This window comes from Danio rerio, chromosome 2, assembly GCF_052040795.2.
Source record: "Danio rerio strain M-AB ecotype USA chromosome 2, GRCz13ab, whole genome shotgun sequence".
Taxonomy (NCBI): Eukaryota; Metazoa; Chordata; class Actinopteri; order Cypriniformes; family Danionidae; genus Danio; species Danio rerio.
The window spans coordinates 37,502,412-37,527,349 of NC_141022.1; the positions used below are offsets into that span (position 1 = coordinate 37,502,412).

Genomic DNA, 24,938 nt, shown 5'->3' on the forward strand with positions numbered 1-24,938 from the left:
GGTCTTAAATCTTTTTAAAACAAGTCTTATTTTTTCTTTGTTCATTTTCTACTACTCAATCTGGCCAAAACCCATACATATTTTAAATAGTAGTTTTTTAACTCTATTTATCATAGTGGTTTAATTATTTTCCTTACAATAACTTTTGTTTAAAAGTTCTCCATGTATTTACTGCTGAGGACACCGATCTGGACAGATTGTTGTGCATACATTTAGTTTATTATTATAGTGTTTAAATTTTTTTAAACATTTGTTCATTTTTTTATTTTGAAGAAAGTTTATATTAAAAAAGTGTCTGGATACAAGTAGAGCTAGCTTGTTTTTACACAATTTTTTTAAAAATATTTTGCTAAGGTATTATTATTATTATTGTTGTTGTTGTTGTATTATTAAATGTATTACATTATATTTTTTTTATAGGGAAAAAAAATCTTTTCCATCTTTATGAGTAAAATATCATTAATAATGGTCTTAAATGTGTCCTAAAAATGTCCTAAAAAGTCTTACATTTAACTCTGTGAAACCTGCAGAAACTCTGCCATCACTACATCTATATGACTTCTTTTTTTCCTTCTTTTTTCACTCTTTAGGCAAGATCTGTTTGTAATACTAAGAGACTTCAGTGGATTGGTGCAAATTCTTATTTCACAAGATGAGGTAGCAACACTATGGAAAGCAATTTACACTGTGAAATAAATCAGTAAATAAAATGGGTAATTGAAAACTTTTTATTTCACAATTATGATTTTTTTTCTATCTCTCCATTTAGAAAAAAAAGTCATAATTGTGAGTAATAAACTTAAAAATTAAAGATATATCATTTTTATTTTGACCTTGGATTTCTGAGGTTATGCCTTCCAATTCAGAGTTTATATACTGCTATACAAAGTCAGAATCGCTATTGTCTTCTTTCAGTTGTGAGTTTATAGGCTTACTTGCATTTCTGACTTTATCTCTCACAATTCTGAATACTTAAAAAAATGGACATTTATTCAATCAGCATTGTGAGATATTATTTTTAATAAACTTACAAATTGCAAACAAAGGTAATTTAATATGATAAGATTTTTAAAAAATGCAGTTCTGAGTTAGAAAGTCTGTAATGTGAAATGTAAACCTTCAATTAAAACGTATGTTTCAAACCGTGGGTGAAACAAGTTTCCATTCAATATAGTTTTGTTTTTTATTTTGTGTGTGAAAAACAAACAAAAAAAAGTTAAAATGCTGACAATATTTTGGTTTGCTTACTGGAGTAACATGTTTTTTTATTGTAATATTATGCAAAAAAATATCATTTTCCTTGATGCTTAATCCTTTAGAGTAAATCTGAACTGAAGAAATCTTTGCTTGCTCTCACCGTGGAGTCTGTCATTATGGTCAAAGGACGAGTCATCCGTAGACCAGAGGGACAGGAGAATAAGGTTGATATGCACGTTTATATGTATATAAAGAGAAAAGTCTTGTAGCCTTATGTTTTATGTAAAATATATGTAAAAGTGTTATTTTTTTCTTTATTAGAACATATCCACTGGAGAAATTGAAGTCTGTGCTGAAAGCATTGAAGTGTTGAATACCTCCCGAAAGCTGCCATTTGAGATTAAGGAATTTGTTAAAGTGAGTTAATTATATATATATATATATATATATATATATATATATATATATATATATATATATATATATATATATATATATATATATATATATAATTTTTTTTCCTATTTATTTATTTATTTATTTTACAAAAAGTGTTGCATGAGTTTTGAAAAAAAGCATATCATGCCAGGGTAATATTTAAATATTTAAAATCAATAGAAACAACAATTTGTTTACAAGTTTTACATTTATTTAATCAAAGCACAGTTAAACTACAAATATTGAAAAATACAGTTACAATATAACTTGAAATAACTGTTTTCAACTTAAATACAATTTTGAAATAATGTGGCAAATCATTGTAATATGCTGATTTGTTGTAGTAGTAATAAAACAATTTATTAAAAGAATGACCCAACTTTTGGATTCGATGGATGGATGGATGGATGGATGCATACATAGGTTGATAAATGGCCTAAAATATTCTTCAGCTTCAGAATCTTTTTATTCTGGGGTGAAATTTGACATTTGATAGTTTGTGATTGTCATTTGCTGTGGAGGAACTAAAATTGGATTCCAGATAGATGTATTTTTTTAATCCTCTGCTTATAGTGCTTGTGTCTATCAGTAACATGTTTAATCTTATTTTTTGCTCATGTTTGCCTTGAAGAAATCAGAAGCCCTCCGGATGCAGTACCGTTATCTGGATCTGCGGTCGGCCACAATGCAGAACAATTTAAGATTGAGGTCACAAATGGTGATGAAAATGAGGGAGTACCTTTGTAATTTGCATGGTGAGGATTTACAGTGCCCTTTAATACATCTGCTTGGGTAATCTATTCATATACTCACAGATTTTTTTTGTCTTTTTCCAAGGATTTGTCGATGTGGAAACACCAACGCTGTTTAAAAGAACACCTGGGGTAGGTATTTTGTACATTATCATTATTTGAGGTCAAAGCATAAGACCTATTGTATCTTCAGATATACACAATTTTGTGTCTCATATGCAGTTCTACTTTGCATGTTGTTTTTAATATGGAATTATTCAGACAAATGTACTTGAATGTACTTGATAATACATTAGGTAAGGAGTAGATGCTAATTGTGGATGTTTAGTTTAGTTAATTAGAATAATGTACATAGGGCACAGTATAGTGCTGAGGATTTTATTTCACAATTTCCTTTTGTAGTTATTGGTTGGGATTAGAGTTTAGTCCGAGTTGGATTTTTGTTTTGTTCTTTTCTATGATTTATCTCCACTTATGTTCTGCTCCCTGGTTTGGTTTTTTTTTTTTTCTTTTTTTATATCGCTTGTCATTTTTTTTCCTCATTGTAAGTAAATTTATTTTCTTTATTGTAACTTTCTTTTTCCTCATAATTATTTTGTCCTTTGCTACTGACAACATCTATCAAAGTTAGTAAATTTTAACCTGGAATTTGAATTCCTTTGTGTTGCGTCTGCCATACCCTTATAATATCTATGGAGGCGTAACACATACTTATTCCGAATGGCTTCAGGAATTAAAAATGGAATCATGACAACAAAGACTGTTATTTATTTTTTAAAAGAACTCTCCACTTTTTTGAAAATAGGCTAAACAGTTGAACAGTTTTTTTCCAAGTCTGACTGTAGCGCATTTAGCATAGCTTAGCATAGATCATTGAATCAGATTAGACCAGTAGCATCTAGGTAAAAAGATTGCCAGAAATGTTTAATTATTCTCTTATTTAAAGCTTGACACTTCTGTACTTTCATTGTGTTTAAAGACCGACTGCCAATTAAGGCAGTTTAAATTTATTTTATTTAACAGGGACAATGCTCATTAACAAACAGTAGAACTGTAAATAATTCAAAGTTAGCCACAATGGCTAATTTTCATCTGTTACCCCCTGCCAGACTTTAAAAGGCAGCCTAAAATCAAAAAGCACGTCATCACACATACAAAAACAGTAAAGTTACATATGACAGAGGGATAAAGCGTGTAAGAATTTCTTAAAATGTTAGACAAAAGAATTACACAATTACAAACTTGATTTGCTTTTAGCCAGTTATTTAACTTGTATTTAATGTTGAATAATTTGTAACACCCCTTAAATCCATAGGAAGTGTGTTCAAGAAATGACTGGCTCTGACTGAGAAGACTGATTGTGCAGTGAAGTTCACTCATGACTCAAGCTGTAAAAAGTTAAATCATAAAAACTCTTTGGTCAGTTTTGAGTAACGGAAAATGAAAAGCTTCCATTTTCTAGGCCGAAATTGCTGGGACATTGTTATTACACAGATTCTAACAGGTGTTGCAAGAGTAGAGCTTGATGCTGGGGATTATTTCAGGCACTGTGTGATATCACTGTCTGCTGTAGCCAGGGTACAACAACAAAGTTCCTAGATCTTACGCTGGATAAAGAGTATAGTTCCTAGCCTTATCAACATAGAAATTAGCAACTTCTAAATTTTCTCTCAGGCTTAGTATGCAATGTAACTGCCTTAATGTAACTATTGAAAGGTCAAGCTTTAAATAAGAAAATGATCTCTGGTTATTTTTGTGTGAGGTGCTAATGGTCTAATCCGATTCAGTGATCTATGCTAAGCTAAGATAAAAGCTGCCCCTCCAGACCTGGAGATAAATGGATTCAATAATGGTAAAACTCAACTGCTTAACTCTAAAGCCTGGTTTATACTTCTGTGTCAAGTGACCGGCGCAACCCACGGCGTATGCAACGCGCGTATCTGTGCATTTATACTTCTGTGCGCTGTCTCTGTTGGTCTGCATTAACACTTCCGAAATGCTAAATGGCAGTGAGGTGTAAATGTTCCTCTGTGTCGAGTTTCTTCGCTGCTGTTTTGCTTTTCTGAACTCTTCCGGGATGTACAAGTGGCTCAAACTCGCTCATTTTGATGCAGGAACCGGCAGACGTGCAACAACTTTAACTATGAGGTAAACACAAAACAAAACTTTCCATCCGGAGCTCCTTCACAGGACTCCACACTTGTAAACAATGGCTCCATCAGGCTCGCACCATTCACACGGCTCTCGGTCCCGCCCAGACTCATCAGTGCTACCATGCCGACCAATCACAGAGCTTGCGCTACACGTCGTTGCGACGTGTAGTTACATTTTTTGAGAGGTGCACGTCAGCGACGCCGACGGCCACGGCGTAGGGTTATGCGTCAGCGCCGTAGCATACGCCGGCGTTTGACGCAGAAGTATAAATCAGCCTTAAGGGAGTTGTAAAATTAGCCTGTTTTTAAAAAAGTGAAATGTTCTTTTAACATGAATAAACCTTAAAACTTAGAATCAATCACAAAATAAATAAGTATTCAAAACCAAATCTAAAGTATGTGTGAGAGAGCTTTGTGAGGAATGTAAATTGTCATCCTAAGCACAAAATCATTATATAATTGTAAAAACACCACGGCAATGAGATCTTGTTTTATACTTCACAATACTTGCCTTGTTTGGCAATTCATCCTCCTGTTTTTTTTTTTTTTTTTGTCTCCTGCAAGACAGACATGTAAGCCTTGCCCAAACATCAACAAATTACAGCTGCTGCTAAATATTGCCAGATCGTTACCTAAAACTTTGTTAGCGATTTCCTCCCTCTGGCTTTGTTGTTTTAGAAACTTTTGCATCTGTTTGCAGTGAAGTGAATGGACTTTAAAACTTTTACAGCTTTGATACATATGTATGAATGTCTAAGTAGTACTCCTTTTTTTGTAACCCTTTTTGTAACCCTGCTGTTCCTGGACACTTCAGTTTGTGGAATTAGTTAATCATGACTTGAGTGGGAGTAGTGAATTTATACAATGGCATCTGTGATAAAAAGCAATTGTGTGTATTTTAGGTTGACGCATGATTGGCACACTTCAAAATTTCAACATTGAGCTATGCATAATTAAATGATTTAAACATGAGTATTCCTGCAGCTTTATGTGATAAATAAACATATGATACCAGTAGGAGTTTGTCGTTCATTTAGAGTTAGACTTTTTTATGATATTAAAATGACAATTGGCCAGATTTTGTTGTGATTAAAAAAGGTTTATTTTACTAAGGTTTAATTTTTTTTGCACAATTAATGAATTGATATGATAGACCAACACTGAAAACTAAAACTGTATAAAATATTTGCTAAACATATGCTAGAGTGTACTTTATTATCATTATTTAAATAATAGTTTTGTGAGTGCAAGATGAGGAAAAATCAACATGCACAATAAAATATTCATCATCGAGCAACAGACATGAATTGATAAAAGGACCCCAATACCCAGAATGAGTTCTTCTTTCATGATTTTTTTAAAACCCTTTTGAAGAACATTGCTATTAGGTTCGCAAAAAAAGGATCAGAAAACATGTCTTTAGCGCTTTGAGTTTGAGAAAAGCGCATTACAAATAAAATGTATTATTATTATTATTATTATTATTATTACTTTATTGTTAATAAAAAAGGGGTGGCGCAGTAGGTAGTGCTGTCGCCTCACAGCAAGAAGGTCGCTGGTTCGAGCCTCGGCTGGGTCAGTTGGCGTTTCTGTGTGGAGTTCTCCCTGCATGTTCTTCCTGCATTCGCATGGGTTTCCTCAGGGTGCTCCGGTTTCCCCCACAGTCCAAAGACATGCGGTACAGGTGAATTGGGTAGGCTAAATTGTCCGTAGTGTATGAGTGTGAATGAGCGTGTATGGATGTATCCCAGAGATGGGTTGCAGCTGGAAGGGCATTTGCTGCGTAAAAACATATGCTGGATAAGTTGGTGGTTCATTCTGCTGTGGCGACCCCAGATTAATAAAGGGACCATGCCGAAAAGAAAATGAATGAATAAATGTCAATAAAAAAGCTAAAATAATTTCTATTTCACCAGTAGTTTTCAGATTAAAATAAAAATTATATTTAATTATATTTATATTTTATATTTATTATATTTTATATAAATTGTGAAATGGGAGCAATGGAATTTTCAAGTGATCACCTAAAATTTTTGTCAAATGTTACATATTATATAATATTGGGCTACACGATATTGGAAAAATCTAACATTGGGATATTTTGTTATTCTGCAATATACATTGCAAGGGTTTTACCCTTGTGTGAATGCTTTTAAAATCCAATTCGATGATGTCAGAAACCTCGAAAACATGAAATCTCAAAAAAAATATTTCTTCTATAATATGATAATATATATATACTCACTCAACATTGCATATCCTGCGATGTGACTATTGCAAAGGATCACATTGCAATATCGATGCTGAAACAATATCTTGTGCAGCCCTAATATATATTGGGTTTTAAATATAATAGTTCCGATAAAGAACAAACAAAAAATAGTGACTTTTTATATTGTTGAAAGTTCTTTTAATCTATACCCCTTTTCTCTTTGGTCTTTTATTATGTGACTTTCATTTATCAGATTGGCTTGAGATATGCTGGCTCTTTTATCTCTCAGTGAGAGGCAGGAATATGCAGAGTTTATTCAAGTGTGACTGTGTTTCTCAGGGTGCCAAAGAGTTTGTGGTGCCATCTGGAGACCCTGGGAAGTTCTACTCTCTTCCACAGAGCCCACAGCAGTTCAAACAGCTTCTGATGGTGGCTGGCATAGACCGGTAAAATCACATTTCCTTGTCCTTTTCTGTTTCCTTCGTATTCACAGATTGTTGTCAGATGCTTGGCACATTGACTAAACTTTGCTTTTACTGACTGGTAACACCTAAAAAACAGAGCTACATCCTGTTGTTCAGCGTACTTTTCAATGCTATGTTTTATTCTCAGCTTTTAGCACCTATGAAATTTGGAGCATTTTATTTTTCATTTCCAAAGCTGTGTGAAAAGCTTCAAGTTGATGTAAATAATTAAAAGTAGAAGAGTTTAACATAAGAGTTTAACCTGCACTTTTAAATATCCAAAAGTAAATATCAAATATAAATACCCAATATACCAATTGTCCTTTTTAATTTAATTTAATTTAATTTAATTTAATTTAATTTAATTTAATTTAATTTAATTTAATTTAATTTAATTTAATAGATTTTTCAATTTATTTATTAATTTAATAATTTTCTTTTCGGCTTAGTCCCTTCTCTAATCTGGTGTTTTCACAGTGGAATGAACCGCCAACTTATTAGCATATATATCAGCAACTTATCAGCATATGTTTTACGCAGCGGATGCCCATCCAGCTTCAACCTATCACTGGGAAACACCCATACACACTTATTCACAAACATACACTACGAACAATTTAGCATATCTAATTTACCTGTACCGCATGTCTTTGGACTATGGGGGAAACCGGAGCACCCTGAGGAAACCCACTCGATCACAGGGAGAACATGCAAACTCCACACAGAAATGCCAACTGAGCCGAGATTCGAACCAGCTACCCAGTGACCTTCTTGCTGTGAGGCAACAGCACTACCTACTGCGCCACTGCGTCACCCTTTATTTTATTTCTATTTTATTTTATTTTATTTTATTTTAACAAAGAATGCCATTCAAACTGTTTGACATCAGTATTTAGTTTTTTTCTTAAGAAATTAATTTACCAAGTATATATTTATAATTATCATTATTATTATTATTATTATTATTGTTTCTGTTGTTGTTTATTTATTTATTTATTGTTGCAAAAATGCCCACTGAAAATTCACTGAAATTAAACTTTTCCACCAAGGAAATAGATTACATTATTATTATTTATTTATTTATTTATTTAGTTTTTTTATTCCATTAACCTCAGTAAGCATAGACTTTTAGGGGGTTATGTTTTACTTACACTACTGATTTTAATGTTTAAAAAAAAATTTAAGAAAATGATTGTTCATTAACGCAGCATTAATAAATGTAAAAATAATTGTAAAATTGTTAAATAAAATGCTAAACTTGTTAAATTGTTAAAACTGCTTTCTTTTTATATGTAGTTTTAAATGAAAATATTACTGCTGTCATTATTGCTTTTTACTACTGTTACCATTAATAATATTAATATTCATAATTCATCCATTCCTTCAATGATTTTCTTTTCGGCTTAGTCCCTTTATTAATCAGGGGTTGCCACAGCGGAATGAACCACCAACTAATCCAACAATTTTACACAGTGTATGCACTTCCAGATGCGACCCATCACTGGAAAAAATATTAAAAATGATAATAATAATAATAATAATAATATTATTATTATTATTATTAATAATAATAATAATAATAATAATAATAATAATAATTAATATTGAAGTGATTTCTGAAGGATCATGTGACTCTGAAGTCTGGAGTAATGAAGCAGAAAATTCATCTTTAAAATCACTGGAATACATTATTAAATTAAATGGTATCCTACTTTTGAACAGTTATTTTATTGTGCAATAACATTTCACAACTTTACAATTTCTGCTGTATTTTTGATCAAATAGATGCAGCCTTGGTGAGCAGGATAAGCTTATTTAAAAACATTTAAAAATCCTACTGACCCCAAACATTATACTGTAGTGTATTTTAAAACAAATTGATTAAATACATAAACGTTCTGAGCTCAAATAAAATGAGTGAAGTCAGGTGAACTAAAGTATTTTTGTTCCCATATTGTTTGAGAATATCCAAAAGTCTGCTCCTGCATTTTCTCAAACAATATGAGAATAAAAATAAGATCATTTTGAGAAATGATAATGGCCACAATGGTCTCATTTTTATTTCAATTTTGGCAGCACTTCTACTTCAATCACTAGCTGCACTAATGCCAGGTCTTCAGGCTAGTTTTATGACAAGTCTGTCAAAGAAAAATCATATGTTATGCATGATTGAAAACTGTGAGTCAGTCAGTATTGGCCGACAGTCACTTATATGATGGTTTTCTCCTGCAATCTCAGGTACTTTCAGCTGGCTCGCTGCTACAGGGACGAAGGCTCCAAACCTGACAGACAGCCTGAATTCACACAGGTAATGATGTGCTAAAGACTGGGAGGAAACACGTCGCTGCATGTCTGACAATATCTGCAAAACTAGGGCTCTGTACTGATGCAGATGAATATTGAGTGTTTTAATGATGCGCTTCGCTCTGACTCCCACTCATGAGGGCGAGAGCTGCTAATAGGCTTTGCAGCATCCTCATTCAGGCTAAAACTCATGAACCCCACAAGACCATTTTGCTTTCCTTCAGACAGGCAGGAAAAATCAGATTTTTGGGGGAGCATTCGAATCAGACCTGTTTAATTATTTATGGTATGAATTGCATAAAAAAACATTGCGTTTCCTGACAAAAACCACATTTGCAGTTCCTGATACAAACCACATTTAAAAATGTTTTCAGATTTTATATACTTAAATGATAATTATTAGGGCCTGCTTTATATTATGTGACCTTAACTAATATGTATTTACAATTAAATTAATAATTTGTTACAGTGTATTTATTGTGTAATTACCTGTTTTTACATTTTACTTATGATTGATTAAATACATGCATGTAATTACATCTGCAATCAGATTTATAATTACGCTGATGACCATACCTTACACCTTAACCCACTATTAAACCTACCCATACCACCATAACTGTCCCTAACCCAACCTGTATCCCACCTCAAAAGCACAGAAGAGTTTTGCAATACATTATATAGACATTCCGTACATTGTATTTTTAATTTTTGTTGATGTAAGACAATTGAGACAGTAATGTTGCATTTATATGAGAATACAAGTTTGGTTATCCTCTTCAAAAATGTAATTTAGGTAAAAATGGCCACACCCATTTTAAAAGTGGATGATATGCCCTATGGCTCACAAGGACATAACAAAGAAGAGAGACACCCAAGAAACATAATTTATTAAAGAAACAGTTTTAAATGGAGCCAACCCTCAGTACTACGCAGACTTAGGCCCTGTTTACACTAATGCATTTTCGTTTTAAAACGCATACGTTTTGCTACGGTTATGCCATCAGTCCACACTAGGCCGGAGTTTTCGGGCGCCGAAAACGGATAGTTTTGGAAACGCTGAAGAGGCCGTTTTCATTCTAAAACGCTGCTGCTCCGTGTCAGTATGAATGGAGGAAAACGGAGACATCTGAAAACGGAGGCGGGGCTACAGACATTTGCCTTTCTGATTGGGGCTTTTCCTCAAAATAAAGTAGCCTACACACAGTTGAGACCTGCATCCTCTCCTTGTATGTTCAGACTTCGCAAGTTTGATATGGAAAACAGACTCCCGAGGACACGTCAAATAAATCTTCAAAGGGAACAGTATACTTTATAACCTCACTCACATCATCCTGGATACGTACGTTGTTTCACTATCTTAACAATAAAATGAAAACATGATGTAAGGAACTGCTATTTTCATTTTGATATTAACAACTTAACAGAGCAGAAATGTTGAGGTGTTGTGCTGCATATATGAGCTTCATCTTCACTGTGTGCAATGCATATTTATAACAAAACGGAGCCTATAACTTTACTCCCTCCTTTCATTTTCATTGAAAATACAAAACATATCCTCTTCTTTGCTGAATATCAGTTTTAATAATCAATAATGGCCATTATAAACGTATAACGTACAAAAAGTTTATACAGGCAAACAACCTTATAAATATAAATAATATATTATATAAATATTAATTTATATTTGCGCTCAACCAAAACACTTTACCTGAGAACAAGTAATAGATTCAAAAGACCAAAGTTGGGGTATATGTCGTTAGATATAGACAACAAGATGAATTAAATTTCACGTTTAACAAATATAGTGAGATTGGATCCAGCGGTAGATCCTTGATGATCAGCCTGACAAGCACAGCTCTCATATGGGTAGATACGTTGCAGCGCATGCTAGAGTGTGTGTGTGTGTGTGGTCACGCGATGTGCGTTTTCAATGGTGTAGACGAAAAGTTGTTCAGAAACGCTGGGTGAAACGCTACCGTGGACGGGGATCGTTTTCATTCTAAAACGCCGTTTTAAAACTAAAATGTACTAGTGTAAACGGGGCCGGACACTCTATGTCATAGGACGTCACAGTGGCTATGAATTGATTTTGTGTATTTTTGTTTGTTTGATAGTTCTTGTTCATTAATGTTCAGAGATTTTCTTTCTGCACTGCTTTGGGCAAAAAAAATATCAAACTAAAATAAAATACATTTGTTTTTGTTTATAAAAACAGCAGATTTTTTTGTTCCATAGCGAATTTTGTTTTGAATTGCAAACTAATTGCATGATATTTGAAGCAAAGCTCATTTAAAATCATAAACCTTTGAAAATCTTACTGATTTTAAATAATATAAATCATAATCTTATTTATTTAATTATTTATTCATGTAATTTATTTATTTATGCAGTTATTTATGCCCTCTTTTGCCTGTCGACAGTACATCATATTTTTTACTGGCTTATTTTACTACTTATTTTACTAGTCTTTAAAGCAGGGGTGGACAAACTTTTCATATAAAGGGCCAAAAACCAAATATCATTGATAGCCATGGGCCAAAGATGAATATACAAAATTATTTTTCATTAAAGTTAACATGTGTCATTTCTTAACTCATTTAATAATATTAAAAAAATTAATAGAAAACATTACTTTCAATTGTATTAACTAGTGCAGTTTAACTTTTTTTTATGATAACTTATTGCAATAAATCATAAACAATCACATTTATAACACAGTGGAGTTCAATGCTGAATACACTAGTCAAGCAGAAGTTGTCTTTGCCTTGAATCGCTCACCAAAGTCTCTGCATTGACCTCTATGCGTCGTATGTACATTTTAAACTAAATCTGGTTAATTTGAAACATATCATTCAGATAGCTTTTTTTGTAGCTAAACAATAAAACAAACTAATAAAAGATTACATAAAGTTTTAAATGATAATGTCTAAACCATTCTCAAATGGGATGGTGGGCCAAATCAGGTTATTAAGGTCCCTTGCTTGGGCATCTCTGGTTTAAAAGCTTAACTACATTAAATAGGTTAACTAGGCAAGATGGTTTAAGTAAGTCATTCCAAGAAAGTGTTTTGGTCTGTAGTGAATCAAACTAAAAAGTTTTCTTAACGGGGCTAATTATTTTGACCTAAGCAGTTTCTACATTTTTAAAAAAAATATACAGTATGTATGTTTTTATTCCAACCGAACTAAAATGAAACAAGATTTTCTCTTGAAAGAGTAATTACTGTGAAAAATGTCCTTAATCTTCATTTGGGAAATGTTAATGTTGAAATGTTGGAAAATTTTCCAGATAATTTTGATTTAGTTCAGATCAAATACAATCAAATCATTTTGCAATGCTTTTTAATCAAGGGTGCACTCACATTATGCTATCTGAACCATACCCAAACGCATTTCTTGGTTCTTTTGACAAGTGTGAGTGCTCTGAACCAGGCAGTTCAGTCGGCCAGCCCTGGCCCTTCCGGTTGGAAGAGATGTGCCAGAGCGTTGTTCGGTTGGGCTTTGGTGCGGTACACTTGCAGTGTGAGTGCATAGCTTGCCTGAGCCCGATACTGTTTCATAAGAATTTATCAATCATTCTTACTTTTTAATGAACGCAAACTTACGTTGTTTATTAATGACGCAAAACTCTCAAACAAAAAAAAGTTGTGGACCTGTTTGGCAAAATATTTGTCTGCGTGTTACTGCACCCTGAACGACTAAAACAATATAACTACAGCAATGTTCACTGTGCTGAGAGAGAGCCTCTCTTCCTGTTAAACTAAGCAGTCGCATCATCAATGTAATTGTGCTCAGGTTTGAAAGGCAAAATGCAGTGTGAGTGCAGGACGAGAGGGAGAGGGGAGGGGGCACAATTGCGCTTCGGCATGATTCAAGGCAACTGTACCTAATGTGAGTACACCCTAAAGCAGGTCGCACACCAGAAGCGCCGCTCGGCGCCGCGACACGGCGCGTACATGACAGTTTAAAGTATCACACACCAGACGCACACATTCGCATGATATTTAACATGAAACTAATCAGATGGCGCTCTGTGGCGCGGCTGAAAAATGAACTGCGTCCTGAGCTGTCGCCGGGCGCCGCCGACAGCCGCCGACAGCCTCCGACTTGCGGCGCCGGTGTGTGTATCCTGATAGAAACCTATGTTTAGAATTCTAAAATACATGGCGCTGCACGGCGCGCCGCCGAGCGGCGCTTCTGGTGTGCAACCTGCTTAAGATTGTAGCTGATATGGGGGTCAATTTGGTGTAACAGTATGCAGTGTGCGGCTGCACGGTGGTGCAGTGGGTAGCACAATCATCTCACAGCAAGAACGTCACTGGTTCAAGCCTCGGCTGGGTCAGTTGGTGTTTCTGTGTGGAGTTTGCATGCTCTCCCCGTGTTCGCGTGGGTTTCCTCTAGGTGCTCCGGTTTCCCCCCCAGTTCGAAGACATGGGGTACAGCAGAATTGTGTAGGCTATAAATTATCTGTAGTGTATGTATGTGAATGAGTGTGTATGGATGTTTCCCAGTGATAGGTTGCAGCTGGAAGGGCATCCGCTGCATAAAACATATGCTGGATAAGTTGGCGGTTCATTCCAGTGTGGAAACCCCAGATTAATAAAGCGACTAGACCGAAAATGAATGAATGAATATGCAGTGACCATTTTCACAAATTTCTCTTTTTTTAGGTAGATATTGAGATGTCCTTTGTGGACCAGGCTGGAGTCATGAGTTTGATTGAAGGCTTGGTCCAGTTCTCCTGGCCAGAGGACAAAGGACAGATTAATGTCCCCTTTCCCACCCTGACTTATGAAGAAGCCATGAGAGACTACGGAGTTGACAAACCAGACACTAGATTTGGGATGAAGGTGACCGCTTGTTTTTTCTTTCTACACATCATCCTAGATTGGACGTAAGACATCAGTGAGGTTGTTTGCATGCTGGCCGTCCTTGGCGTCACGCTGAGATTGCATCCTGTTTCCCCACACATCACAGATTTGCATGCGGTGCTCAACAATTACAAATGAATCTCTGGTGATACGTTCTCTTCCACTGGTGTGCGTTCTGAATGCTTTCGGTTCTGCTCAGAAATTTACAAAAACCTTTGCCGAGTCTTTGACGCTTATTAATACATACAAACATAAGAGATGCAGATTGAAAGTAAGAGATTTAACTTCCCATTAACCAAGGAATACTGAGAGGGGAAAAGTATTATGGTTTTCTCAAAAATATTGCACTAAAACTATTAGAGTTACCAACTGAGCATATTTGCGTGATTTCTGATTAGTCAAGTGACTCTACGGAGTGGAGTAATGATGCTGAATTTAGCTTTTTTCATCACAGGAATAAATTACATTTAAAAAACAAACAAAATGATTTAAATAGAAGTCATTTTATAATAAAAGAACTGATAGTGGAAATTGTGAATATATTGTATTGTGTTTTATTTCTGCTTTATTTTCCGCATCACTACTCCAGTGTCATGCGACCCCTCAGAAATAATTCTGATATGACAATTTGCTGCTCTGTTGTGATCAGTTATTATTGGTGCTCGATCATTAATAAAGCTTCTGATCAGGGTTGAATACTTTTTGTGTTTTATTAGATAATGTTAATCAAAATTTAATTATTTACATGAGTTAATTTACATGATTTACTTTTTTTATTATGAACAATAAAAAGTAACATAATTTAATAGAATTTATGACTGTAATTTTTGATTACTTTAATTTTTTATGTATTATGTTCAAAGCTTAGGTACGATTTTAATGTTTTGGGTCAAATTTGCATTCATTGCATTTAGTGAAAATCCACAAACACAGCATCATTAAAATTACAAATCAGTTCAATTCACGGTTATTTATTTTGGAAGCTCTGATATCCAAATAAGTAAACCTAAAAATACTTTAATATTATATATTTTAATAATCGCAGCCAAAAATAGCAATTACAATACACTGGTTACTTCCTGACTCCCCAACAATGGAAGGATTAGCTAGAAATAGTATATAATATTTATGTGATGGAAAAAATGACATTCTCCCTTCTACTCCAAACGAATGCATTTAGAAACATCTGGTGCAAGTGGACTGAATACATTAGGTTGTTCTATCCAGTCTTTGTAGAAATATAAAAAGATTGCTGCCTTATTCCCATCCACTGAACAAACATTTTTCAATTTACTCCCCCTCTTAATCCTCTCTTTAGATTAAAAATTTACAGCTGAAAATAACTAAACTAAATTTGAGCGAATAAGTAAAGATTCAACTCTCTCTGACCTATGTGTATTTAATTATTGATATTATTTCTGTTCTCATTTTATTGTTACTGTAATTTTTATATATTTTATTTCATGAAACTTTTGTTTTGTACTGTGTTCTGTTACTTTATAGTTTGTAAAAAAGAAAAATGTTTAGCAATGGGAAATGTACATTCTTAATTGAAATCATTGTACCGTATATATTGCTACTATAAATAAAATAATGTAAAAAATTACAAATCAGTTAGTTAATGTTAATGTTTTTAGTACATAATTACAATTTAATATAAATAACAATGAAAAATACATTTATTACAGTATTTATTCATCTTTGTTAACTTCAGGCAATAAAAGTTATTGATTGGTAGTTCTTGTTAGCTCACCGAGTACTAACTTATGTTATGCACAACTTTGGATTAGGGATGCACCAATCCCGATATTTGGATCGGATGTCAATTCGATACCATTTTCTGTTTTTTGGGTACCGATCTAAATATGATCTTGCTCGTGCACTAAATTCTGTGTAACTTATAAGCCAACAAAAGCCATGAAGGTATCCTATTATAAGGCTTTACAAAGTTGTCATGTAGGCCTACTATATCCCAAATTTTCTAAAGCCATTCTATAGTTTAATGTGAACCACAGATGAATGTTCAGGTGATTAAATTCATGTTGACTTCAGCGCTTCCCTCTGCTGCGATGTCAATCATTATCCATTCATTCACAATTCAAGCTGTGTGACACGTTTGTTTATTACAACACTATTTTTTTTCCAAGACTGTTTGTTCCTGTTAATATAAATAATCAATAAAGAAATGCATTTAGTTTTGCATTTAATGGGTTCATTTTGACCTGCAACAATGAGTTTGTTGCTCTGTTAGATCAGCAGCAGCCGCAGCACCTGGAGTAGAGAAGGGGTATTACCTGCTCTTCACACACAACGGACCTGGTATTATAGCAAGTTTAGGTGAGGGAATATTTAAGTAAAACTGGCCTTAGACAATTTAGTTTAGTCTGCATTAAACCTGCGGGAAAATGTCAGGCTTTGCTAAAAGACTGGATATTTTACCAATGATTAGGGTCAGTGTGGTAGCTTATTACAGATTTAAAGAAAAATCTTAATATTAAAAAAGTAAACAAAAGCTGGACCACAACTGATCAATGGTATAATGAATGCTCAAATAATGTAGCCTAGTTTATTAGGTCTGTTATTTTTACTAAAAAATATATTATTTGAGTTTATCACCAGAACTATAGAAACTGTATTATGTAAAAAATAAAACAAAATAAAAAGAAAACAGTGAACAAACGTATAGGAAACGGATCTGTATCGGTCGATACTCAGAATTTTGGTATTGGGATCGGAATGGTTCCAAAAAACTGGTATCGGTGCTTCCCTACTTTGGATTTTAACAATGCATTATAAAAAGATGGACTATGATTACTAAGTGCTGTACAAATATTGTTCATTCTTAGTTCATGTTAGAAAACACATTAATTTACCTTAATTTATGGATACTTATTTTAAAGTGTAAACAAAAAATGATTAGCACATAAGAATGATTAGCATTAACATTAATAGTTCATTAATAGCGTACAAACATTTCAATAATGCTATTAAAATGGAAGTATATAATTAAAACAGTATTTAATAAATAGTTTTGTTTACCCCTGCCTACTCCCAAAAACAAAAACACTTTATAAACAATTTAAGAATTTAAACTAAAGGAATGTGAAAAACAGCTTATTCTCTGACCTGATGTGAAGGTTTTGTGTGTTTACAGAAACTAATTTTGTAATTGTGAAGTGTTTTCTTGTATTCAGCTTGTGGATGTCAGCACAGCATTTCAGGGAGCACAAATTGAGTTCATCAAAGATGCACTTCTTGAACCGGAGGGCTGCATTCAGGCCATCTGTGTCCCAGAAGGAACGGTAAGCCTGAAATCTACAAATTCTGATGCTTCAACACATTGACTTCTACAACACAAACTGTGTAGTTTGATTTCCAAACAAACTAATCTGTTCTGAGTTGGTTCATTTTAATAATTCAAACTAATCAACCAGTGCAGATTTACTATGAGCTATACTGTTGCTAAATCACATAGGGAATCAATAGAATTTGCTAAAACATGAGGAAATGGAGTGTAAACTTAATGTAAAAGTGAAATATTTAGAATTAAACTTATCTTATTGAGTACTGTTAACTTAATCCATTTGAGTCAACAAAGCAATTTGAGCACAGCAAAGCCCAAAAAATGAAGAGAACTCGAACCAACTGAGTACTGTAAAACCTAATCAACTCAAACCATTTAAGGAAACCAATTGCTACAAACCATTTCAGTTTACAAACTAATTTAAATGAGTAAATTTGTAAATTTACTCCATTTAAGTAGATGTAATGAAGTATTTAATCAACCCAACACCTTCAACACTGAGTTTAAAACTCTTTTCAAATGAGTTAACATTTTTGAGTTGACCGCACTCATTTCATTTGATAAATTTGACTGTTGAGTTTTACATTGTGTCAATAAAATCAGTAAGCTTTAGCCCAATGTGATAACATTAACGAACAGTTTTAGGAAAATAAATAAATCTCAAATTCTGTCAGTTGCTCAGACTTCTGCAAAAAAAAAAAAAAAAAAAATTCCTAAAACTATGGCTGGATCCATCTGTTTCACCCGATCTATTCTGGAGGCTTTATCTACTGGACATTATTAGTTTGAAATACACCACAGCCAAAATAAATGATGCCAGTAAAAAAACTGTACATTTTTGGTTAAATATGAGAGAGACTGTATCAGATATGTTTTAATGCTGATTTTGGACCTATTATTATAGTATTACTGTTTTTATTATTATTATTATTTTTTACATTTTTTGTTGGGTGGATCTTCCAATACAAAAAGAATGATAATAAAAAAAAAGAAATTAATCTCCTGGTCACAATGAACCTAACGTGACCCAAGGGTTAAATTCTATTACACTCAAAATTAATAAGCATGTTCAACATGCTGCAATTTACATGATCAGTCACTTTTCAAGCTGACTTTCTTCTGACTACTGCTCATTTATTAAGTATATTCGGGCAGTCATATTTTTCATTCTTTTTCTGGAGGTGTTAAAACTGACTGTATGTATCATTTCTTTCGCAGAAACATCTGAAGGGCAAAGACTTTGAGTTTCTGAAACAAGCAGCCAAGACACAGTATGGTCAGGTGAGTCTTGTGTCTTCATGTGTTCACATCACGGGAAGTCTCCTAAAATATTTATCTGAAAAGAAATCGATATGTCAGGATCATTTGGTGGTAAAACATTCAAATGTTACACACAGCACATTCACCCTGAGGCAAGGATCGAGCTCATGGAGACACAGCTCTTTATTTGTGTTGTAGGCCATCCGAGGAGTCTTATAAAGGGAATGTTAAATGCATTTTTTGTTTCTTCAGTCCATCTGCAGAACATTTGTAATTTATGGCTTATAATGATTCATTGCATGCGAAAGTGTTTGATCACTTCTTCAAGTTAATTCATGTTAAATGATTTATACTGGGATAAAATATTAATAAAAATTCAAGTTTAGTCTCTAATCTGCTCATGTAAGTGGTGCTAAAACAAGAATATTTGTATTACTGATGCTTATAATGGAAATTATTTTTGATGTAGTTTACCCAAAAATTAAAATCGCCTCATTGTTTTCTCTCTTTTATGTCATTTATGTCTGTGTTTCTCAACCACATTCCTGAAGGACCATAGACACTGCATGTTTTGGATGTCTCCTTTGTCTGTCACACCCATTACAGGTCTTTCAGTCTCTGCTAATGAGCTGATGATCTGAATCAGGTGTGTTTGGTTAAGGAGACATGGAAAATGTGCAGAGCTGGTGGTCCTCCAGGAATGTGATTGAGAAACACTGGTTTAAGTCAAACTGTTGCATGAATATGACACAATTTTCAACACTAATTATTTTAGTTTGACCTGTCCAATTAAGGCTTGGAATTTTAACTAATTAAATTAGCATAATCTGTTAAATATAAAATCCAGGAGTCTTAAATTGAAACTAAGTATTAAAAAATAAAAAAGTGACTCTTAAAATTAGTTCCTTTGTTTCTGGTGAATCGGAAAGAACATTGTGTAGTTTACTGATTGTTAAACACACTATTTTTATTAGTTGTGTCTTTTCATTGAAACTAAACCACAGGGTCTGACTACTGCTGTTCAACTGATTCATACAAATATACTGTTCTGCTCCATTTCTTATTAGTGAATGAAAACTACACAGTGTAAACAGTGCAGTCCAACCAATTCACAAATAAATGTAATAGTTGTTTCTTTCTGGAGAATTAAATCCTTCCAGGGCTGCTAGTGTTTTCTGACTAATTCCTGAACAAATGCCTTTTATATTTTGTCTCTTTTTTGTGTGTGAATCAGAACCATACAGTGTGACCCAAGCAGTTTATATAAATCTCAAGCAAGTAACCTTTATGAGCATTTCTTTTCAGTGAATAAAACACAGCTAGCGCAGTTTCACTCTCAAACAACTGAACAAATGATTTATGTGTCAGTTCTTACCGATTAAAATCAAAACCAAACAGAAATCTATGTAGAATAAAATAAAGCCTGTAACTTGCTGCTGTTTTGTATTTAAAGCTTGTGAAATTTAGTTAATTGTATTTAATTTTGTAAAAGTACTTCTTATTTATTTTTTAATTAAAACCCTTTTGCGAACAAAGGGCTCTATTTTAATAGTCTAAGCACAAAGTCTAAAGGACATGGCACAAAAGCATTAAGGACGTGTCCGAATCCACTTTTGCTATTTTAAGGACGGAAAAATAAGTTTTGCGCCTGGCGCATGGTCTAACTGGCTTGTCCTTATTCTCTTAATGAGTAATGCTGCTATCACACCAGACGCAGAACGCGCAGGTAAATCGTGATATTCGCGCGTAAATAGCTGCGTGAACATTTGAGTTTACTCGCTTCATTCGCGCGTCAAACCCCGCTTCATTCGCATGTCAAATCCGCTTCATTTGCACGTCAAATTAACTTCAGAACAGACGCGGATTCACGTGATGGGCAGGGCTTCTGTCTGCCCGGTGATTTAGCTTCATAGCTAAATGGCTAACATGGATTTTATTGAGAAAATAACAGTGTTTATGTGCTTCATGAAGACATACAGAAAAACAGCGTCGATCAGCGGTGCTTCTGACTGAGCCGAGCACAGTTTGATGAACTTTTTGTCGGTGTCGGCTGGAGGATTTCCCCTGGGAAGCCCAACAACAGGTGTACATCACAATCACGCCCCCACAAAAGCAAGATACTGATTGGTTAACGTGGGGCGAATGTCTGCTGAAGTTCAGACTTTTCAACTCAAGCAATTCCCGTCAAACGCGCAAAACGCTCAATTCGCGCCGCGCCATGTGCGCAGTGCCATTCGCGTCATTCACGCCGCACCATGGATCGCGCCGCAGGATGTATATTCGCATGTTTGCAATGACTTAACATGTAAATCACTCGCGCTTGACGCGTGTTCCACTTCTGGTGTGAACGCAGCATTATGGGTGTGTTTTTAGCATAACATGCATTAAACCAATCAGAGTCTCAACTCCTATTGCCTTTAAGAGTCAGTTGAGTCACATCATGGTGCATTTGCTATTTACATGCCAGACTTTGCAAATGGAAAAACACAATGGTAAAACTGAATGCTCCATCAACAAGAAAATAGTTAAACAGACCATCTGAATCGCAAGGATATAGAATGATCCTCCTTCGTTCAGCCTCTTTGCTTTCTTTTTACTTTACTTTTACTCTTACTTTACTCCTTTACTTTCGTGGATAAGGAAACCGTGGAAACTGACTCCACCGAAGAAGACATCAATTAGTCTACTTATTTAATTTAGTTTAAGCACAATGATTTGTTTCCAAACTATTTCTAAATTCAGTTCTAATTTTCAGCCAATGAATAAATGAACAATAATAAAAAAATGTGGTCAGAAAATGCTTCCTATTGCTCCATGTAGTGATGCATCAATGGCACAGTCTATTTCAGCTCCTCAATACAGCAACGCACCAACAATGCGCCTTAACACGCCTCCTTTTTAGACCAGCACACCCATAAGTCCACAAAGTGGCGCAAATGGATTTGCCATTAAAAAACATGGCACAAAACATGAAAATTACAGTTGCGCTGGTCGGAAAATAGCAACCAATTGCGCCAAACATGTCTTGCACCCTATTGCATCGGGTGTATGATGACAGGACCCATAGTGTTAAAGGGTTAGTTCACCCGAAAATAATATTATGAATATATATCCCCCCCCCCCAATTCAAACAGATTTATGGCAAATGGAAGGAGAGTGAATGATGACAGTATTTTCAAGTCTTGGTAAACTATCCTTTTGAATATTGTCTTTTATTTTAATTGTCTAGAGTTGTGATGAGAGGCATTATGTCTTAAATACTTATTTTGGAGCTAATAGCCAAATGGGCATCACTTCAGGTGACCCAAAGTTTGAGTTTTGGCTCTTTTTACTCACTTTCTCCCAAACTGCTTCCTTAAAGTTTCTTAAATGTGCTTTAATACTTTAGATAGCTGACAGTTCTGCTTAGTTCCTCCACTCTGTATGCTGTGCTGCCTGTGTATATATATAAACAGAAAGTCAACTTTGGGCTAGTGTTGTTGGCTTGAACTAATGGCATCATCAAAGGTGATTCTCCCTCACTATCCGTTTCAGTCCAGGTCTTGGCTTAGCTAGTTTCTGGGAAACCAGCCCAAAATGTTCTCAAGACTGATGATTGCTCAAGAGTTTGTGCCCTACGCTGTCAATGGAAATTGAATATGGGCCGATGGAGGAAATGGATGATCATTGGTGTGTTTGCGCCGTGTGTCGTACAGGAGGTGAGCGTGGTTCCAGTAAGGGCAGATGGATCACTGAAATCTCCTCTCAGCCGGCTGCTCTCGGACACGGCCAAACAACAGCTGCTCCAGATGGCCCAGGCCAACGCTGGAGACCTGATCTTCATCACGGCTGGACCCCGCGAGAATGTGGTGCGTATCTGACTTGGTTTTGTTCCGCAATGTTGATTCGCTTGCTAAAAAGTATCATGAGAGCTCAGCATGCAAATATGGAAGTTAGAGATGCTCCAAATGACCAGCCCAAATTCAGAATTGGTGATTTTCTTTGCTCTAAACATGTGATTATACTGAAAAAACTTTTATGTTTGGACAGTTTTCAGCTCATGTTTAAGTCATGGCATGAAGTTTTTTTTTCCCAAAAAAGTATGAAAAATTTAGCAGAATACTGAATTTTAATCTGTGAAAACTTCACTAATCCAAAGCTAGAGTGAACACCTATACTTAGTCTACATGGGCTTCATCCACATCTGATGATTTTATGAATTATGGATGTACTTGGAAAAACTCACTATCAGAAGTCGACTCTTCATGTTGCTAGTAATACTGGATGGAATTCTTAAATACTAAATTGTGGCGTGAGGTTTTATACAGGTTATTTTCTTTTTACATTATGTCCACTATCTAGCCAATTTTTGCTAGAATATATTGAGTTAACAATATTGATCATTGAGCCTGTCTACTGTTTTAGTTTTGTACAAGGTTTGGTAACACTTTATAATAACTACACGCTATGAATCATTTGTTAAGCATTAGCAAATAGTAAATTGATTATTTGTTATTCTACATTAATTGACCTTAACTTTACATTAATAGACAATAGTAAGCAGTTTATAATTACATCTACAAATGCTGTGTTCTTGATTTAAAAGGACATGTATAATCTGCTTAATGAGTGTGTTTTCATACTTTGTAAATGATTCATTTTTCATTTATAACCTTTGCATTTTTTTACAAACCAGTTATTTAAGAATAGTTGTATTTAAGATCATTCAGAATGCATAATTAATGATTAATAAACTTTTTGAATCAACATTTATGTATCTTATTATTTAGGAATATATTTATAGTTCATTTGTATGTTAATAAATGCTTTATTAACTCAACTCCATCCAATGTCCTTATTTAAAGTGTGGACTATTAATGTTATCTAAATCCCGTATAAATAACAAATAAAGGCTCAGTATCAAATGAACAATAGATCTTAAAATGAATCTTTGCAATCTTATCTAAAAATATGTAATTGCTGAAAAATTAAAACATTGCTGAATAACAGGAATGTCGAAATATAACATAAAATTGATTACTGTAATTATTTAAAATATACAGTTATTTAATTTTTGTTAAGAACGCAAAGATTCATTTTCCATTTGATGCAGTTTCATTTGTGTATCTTTAAATGAATAGAAATGTAGTTGTTTATTTTCTTTTTATTCTTTTAAAATATAACTTAGTCTTTAATTGTTTATAAGGGATTTAGAAGCATAAATAGTCCTCACTTTAGATAAGGTAACAAAACTGAATAAAGTTGAGTTATTAAAGCGTTTATTAGTATGCAAAGTAATTAGTAATGTTTTCCTAAATAATAAGATATACAAATGTTCATTTGAATAGTTTAGTAATCATAACTTATGCATTCTGAACAATCTTTAAAAAAAACACCAACTATTCTTAAATAACTGGTTTGTTCATTCATTCATTCATTCATTTTCTTGTCGGCTTAGTTCCTTTATTAATCCGGGGTTGCCTCAGCGGAATGAAACATCCTCACACTCATTCATACACACACTCATACACTACGGACAATTTAACCTACCCAATTCACCTGAACCTCATGTCTTTGAACTGTGGGGGAAACCGGAGTGCCTGGAGGAAACCCACGCGAACACAGGGAGAACATGCAAACTCCACACAGAAACTCCAACTGAGCCGAGATTAATAACCGAAAGGTTATTAATGAAAAATGAATCATTTACAAAGTATGACAACACACTCATTAAGCAGATTATACATGTGCTTTTAAATCATCAACAAAGGATTTGAAGATGTATTTATGAACTGCTTACTAACGCCTATTAATGTAGAGTTAATACTTACAGATAATCAATTAATTATTTGCTAATGCTTAATAAATGATTCATAGCATGAAGTTATTATAAAGTGTACCCAAGTTTTAATGTAGCATAAACTAAAAAATAAAAATAAAAAAATCAGCAAATTTATTTTCCGTATTTTGTAATTCATGTTTTTTTCAGTTATTTATGCTTT

General features: G+C 34.0%; 1 protein-coding gene across 1 annotated transcript in view; it reads left to right on the forward strand.

Moving 5' to 3' along the window:
* dars2 (aspartyl-tRNA synthetase 2, mitochondrial) overlaps positions 1 to 24,938 on the forward strand; it is a 38,829-nt gene that overhangs the window by 857 nt on the left and 13,034 nt on the right. Inside the window, exons 3-13 of the mRNA XM_087241053.1 lie at positions 591 to 657; positions 1,320 to 1,421; positions 1,519 to 1,614; positions 2,267 to 2,390; positions 2,473 to 2,519; positions 7,092 to 7,198; positions 9,455 to 9,524; positions 14,193 to 14,372; positions 17,588 to 17,695; positions 18,916 to 18,978; positions 22,653 to 22,805. Of these exons, the coding sequence (XP_087097179.1) occupies positions 591 to 657; positions 1,320 to 1,421; positions 1,519 to 1,614; positions 2,267 to 2,390; positions 2,473 to 2,519; positions 7,092 to 7,198; positions 9,455 to 9,524; positions 14,193 to 14,372; positions 17,588 to 17,695; positions 18,916 to 18,978; positions 22,653 to 22,805 (1,117 nt within the window). The remainder of the gene's footprint in view (positions 1 to 590; positions 658 to 1,319; positions 1,422 to 1,518; positions 1,615 to 2,266; positions 2,391 to 2,472; positions 2,520 to 7,091; positions 7,199 to 9,454; positions 9,525 to 14,192; positions 14,373 to 17,587; positions 17,696 to 18,915; positions 18,979 to 22,652; positions 22,806 to 24,938) is intronic.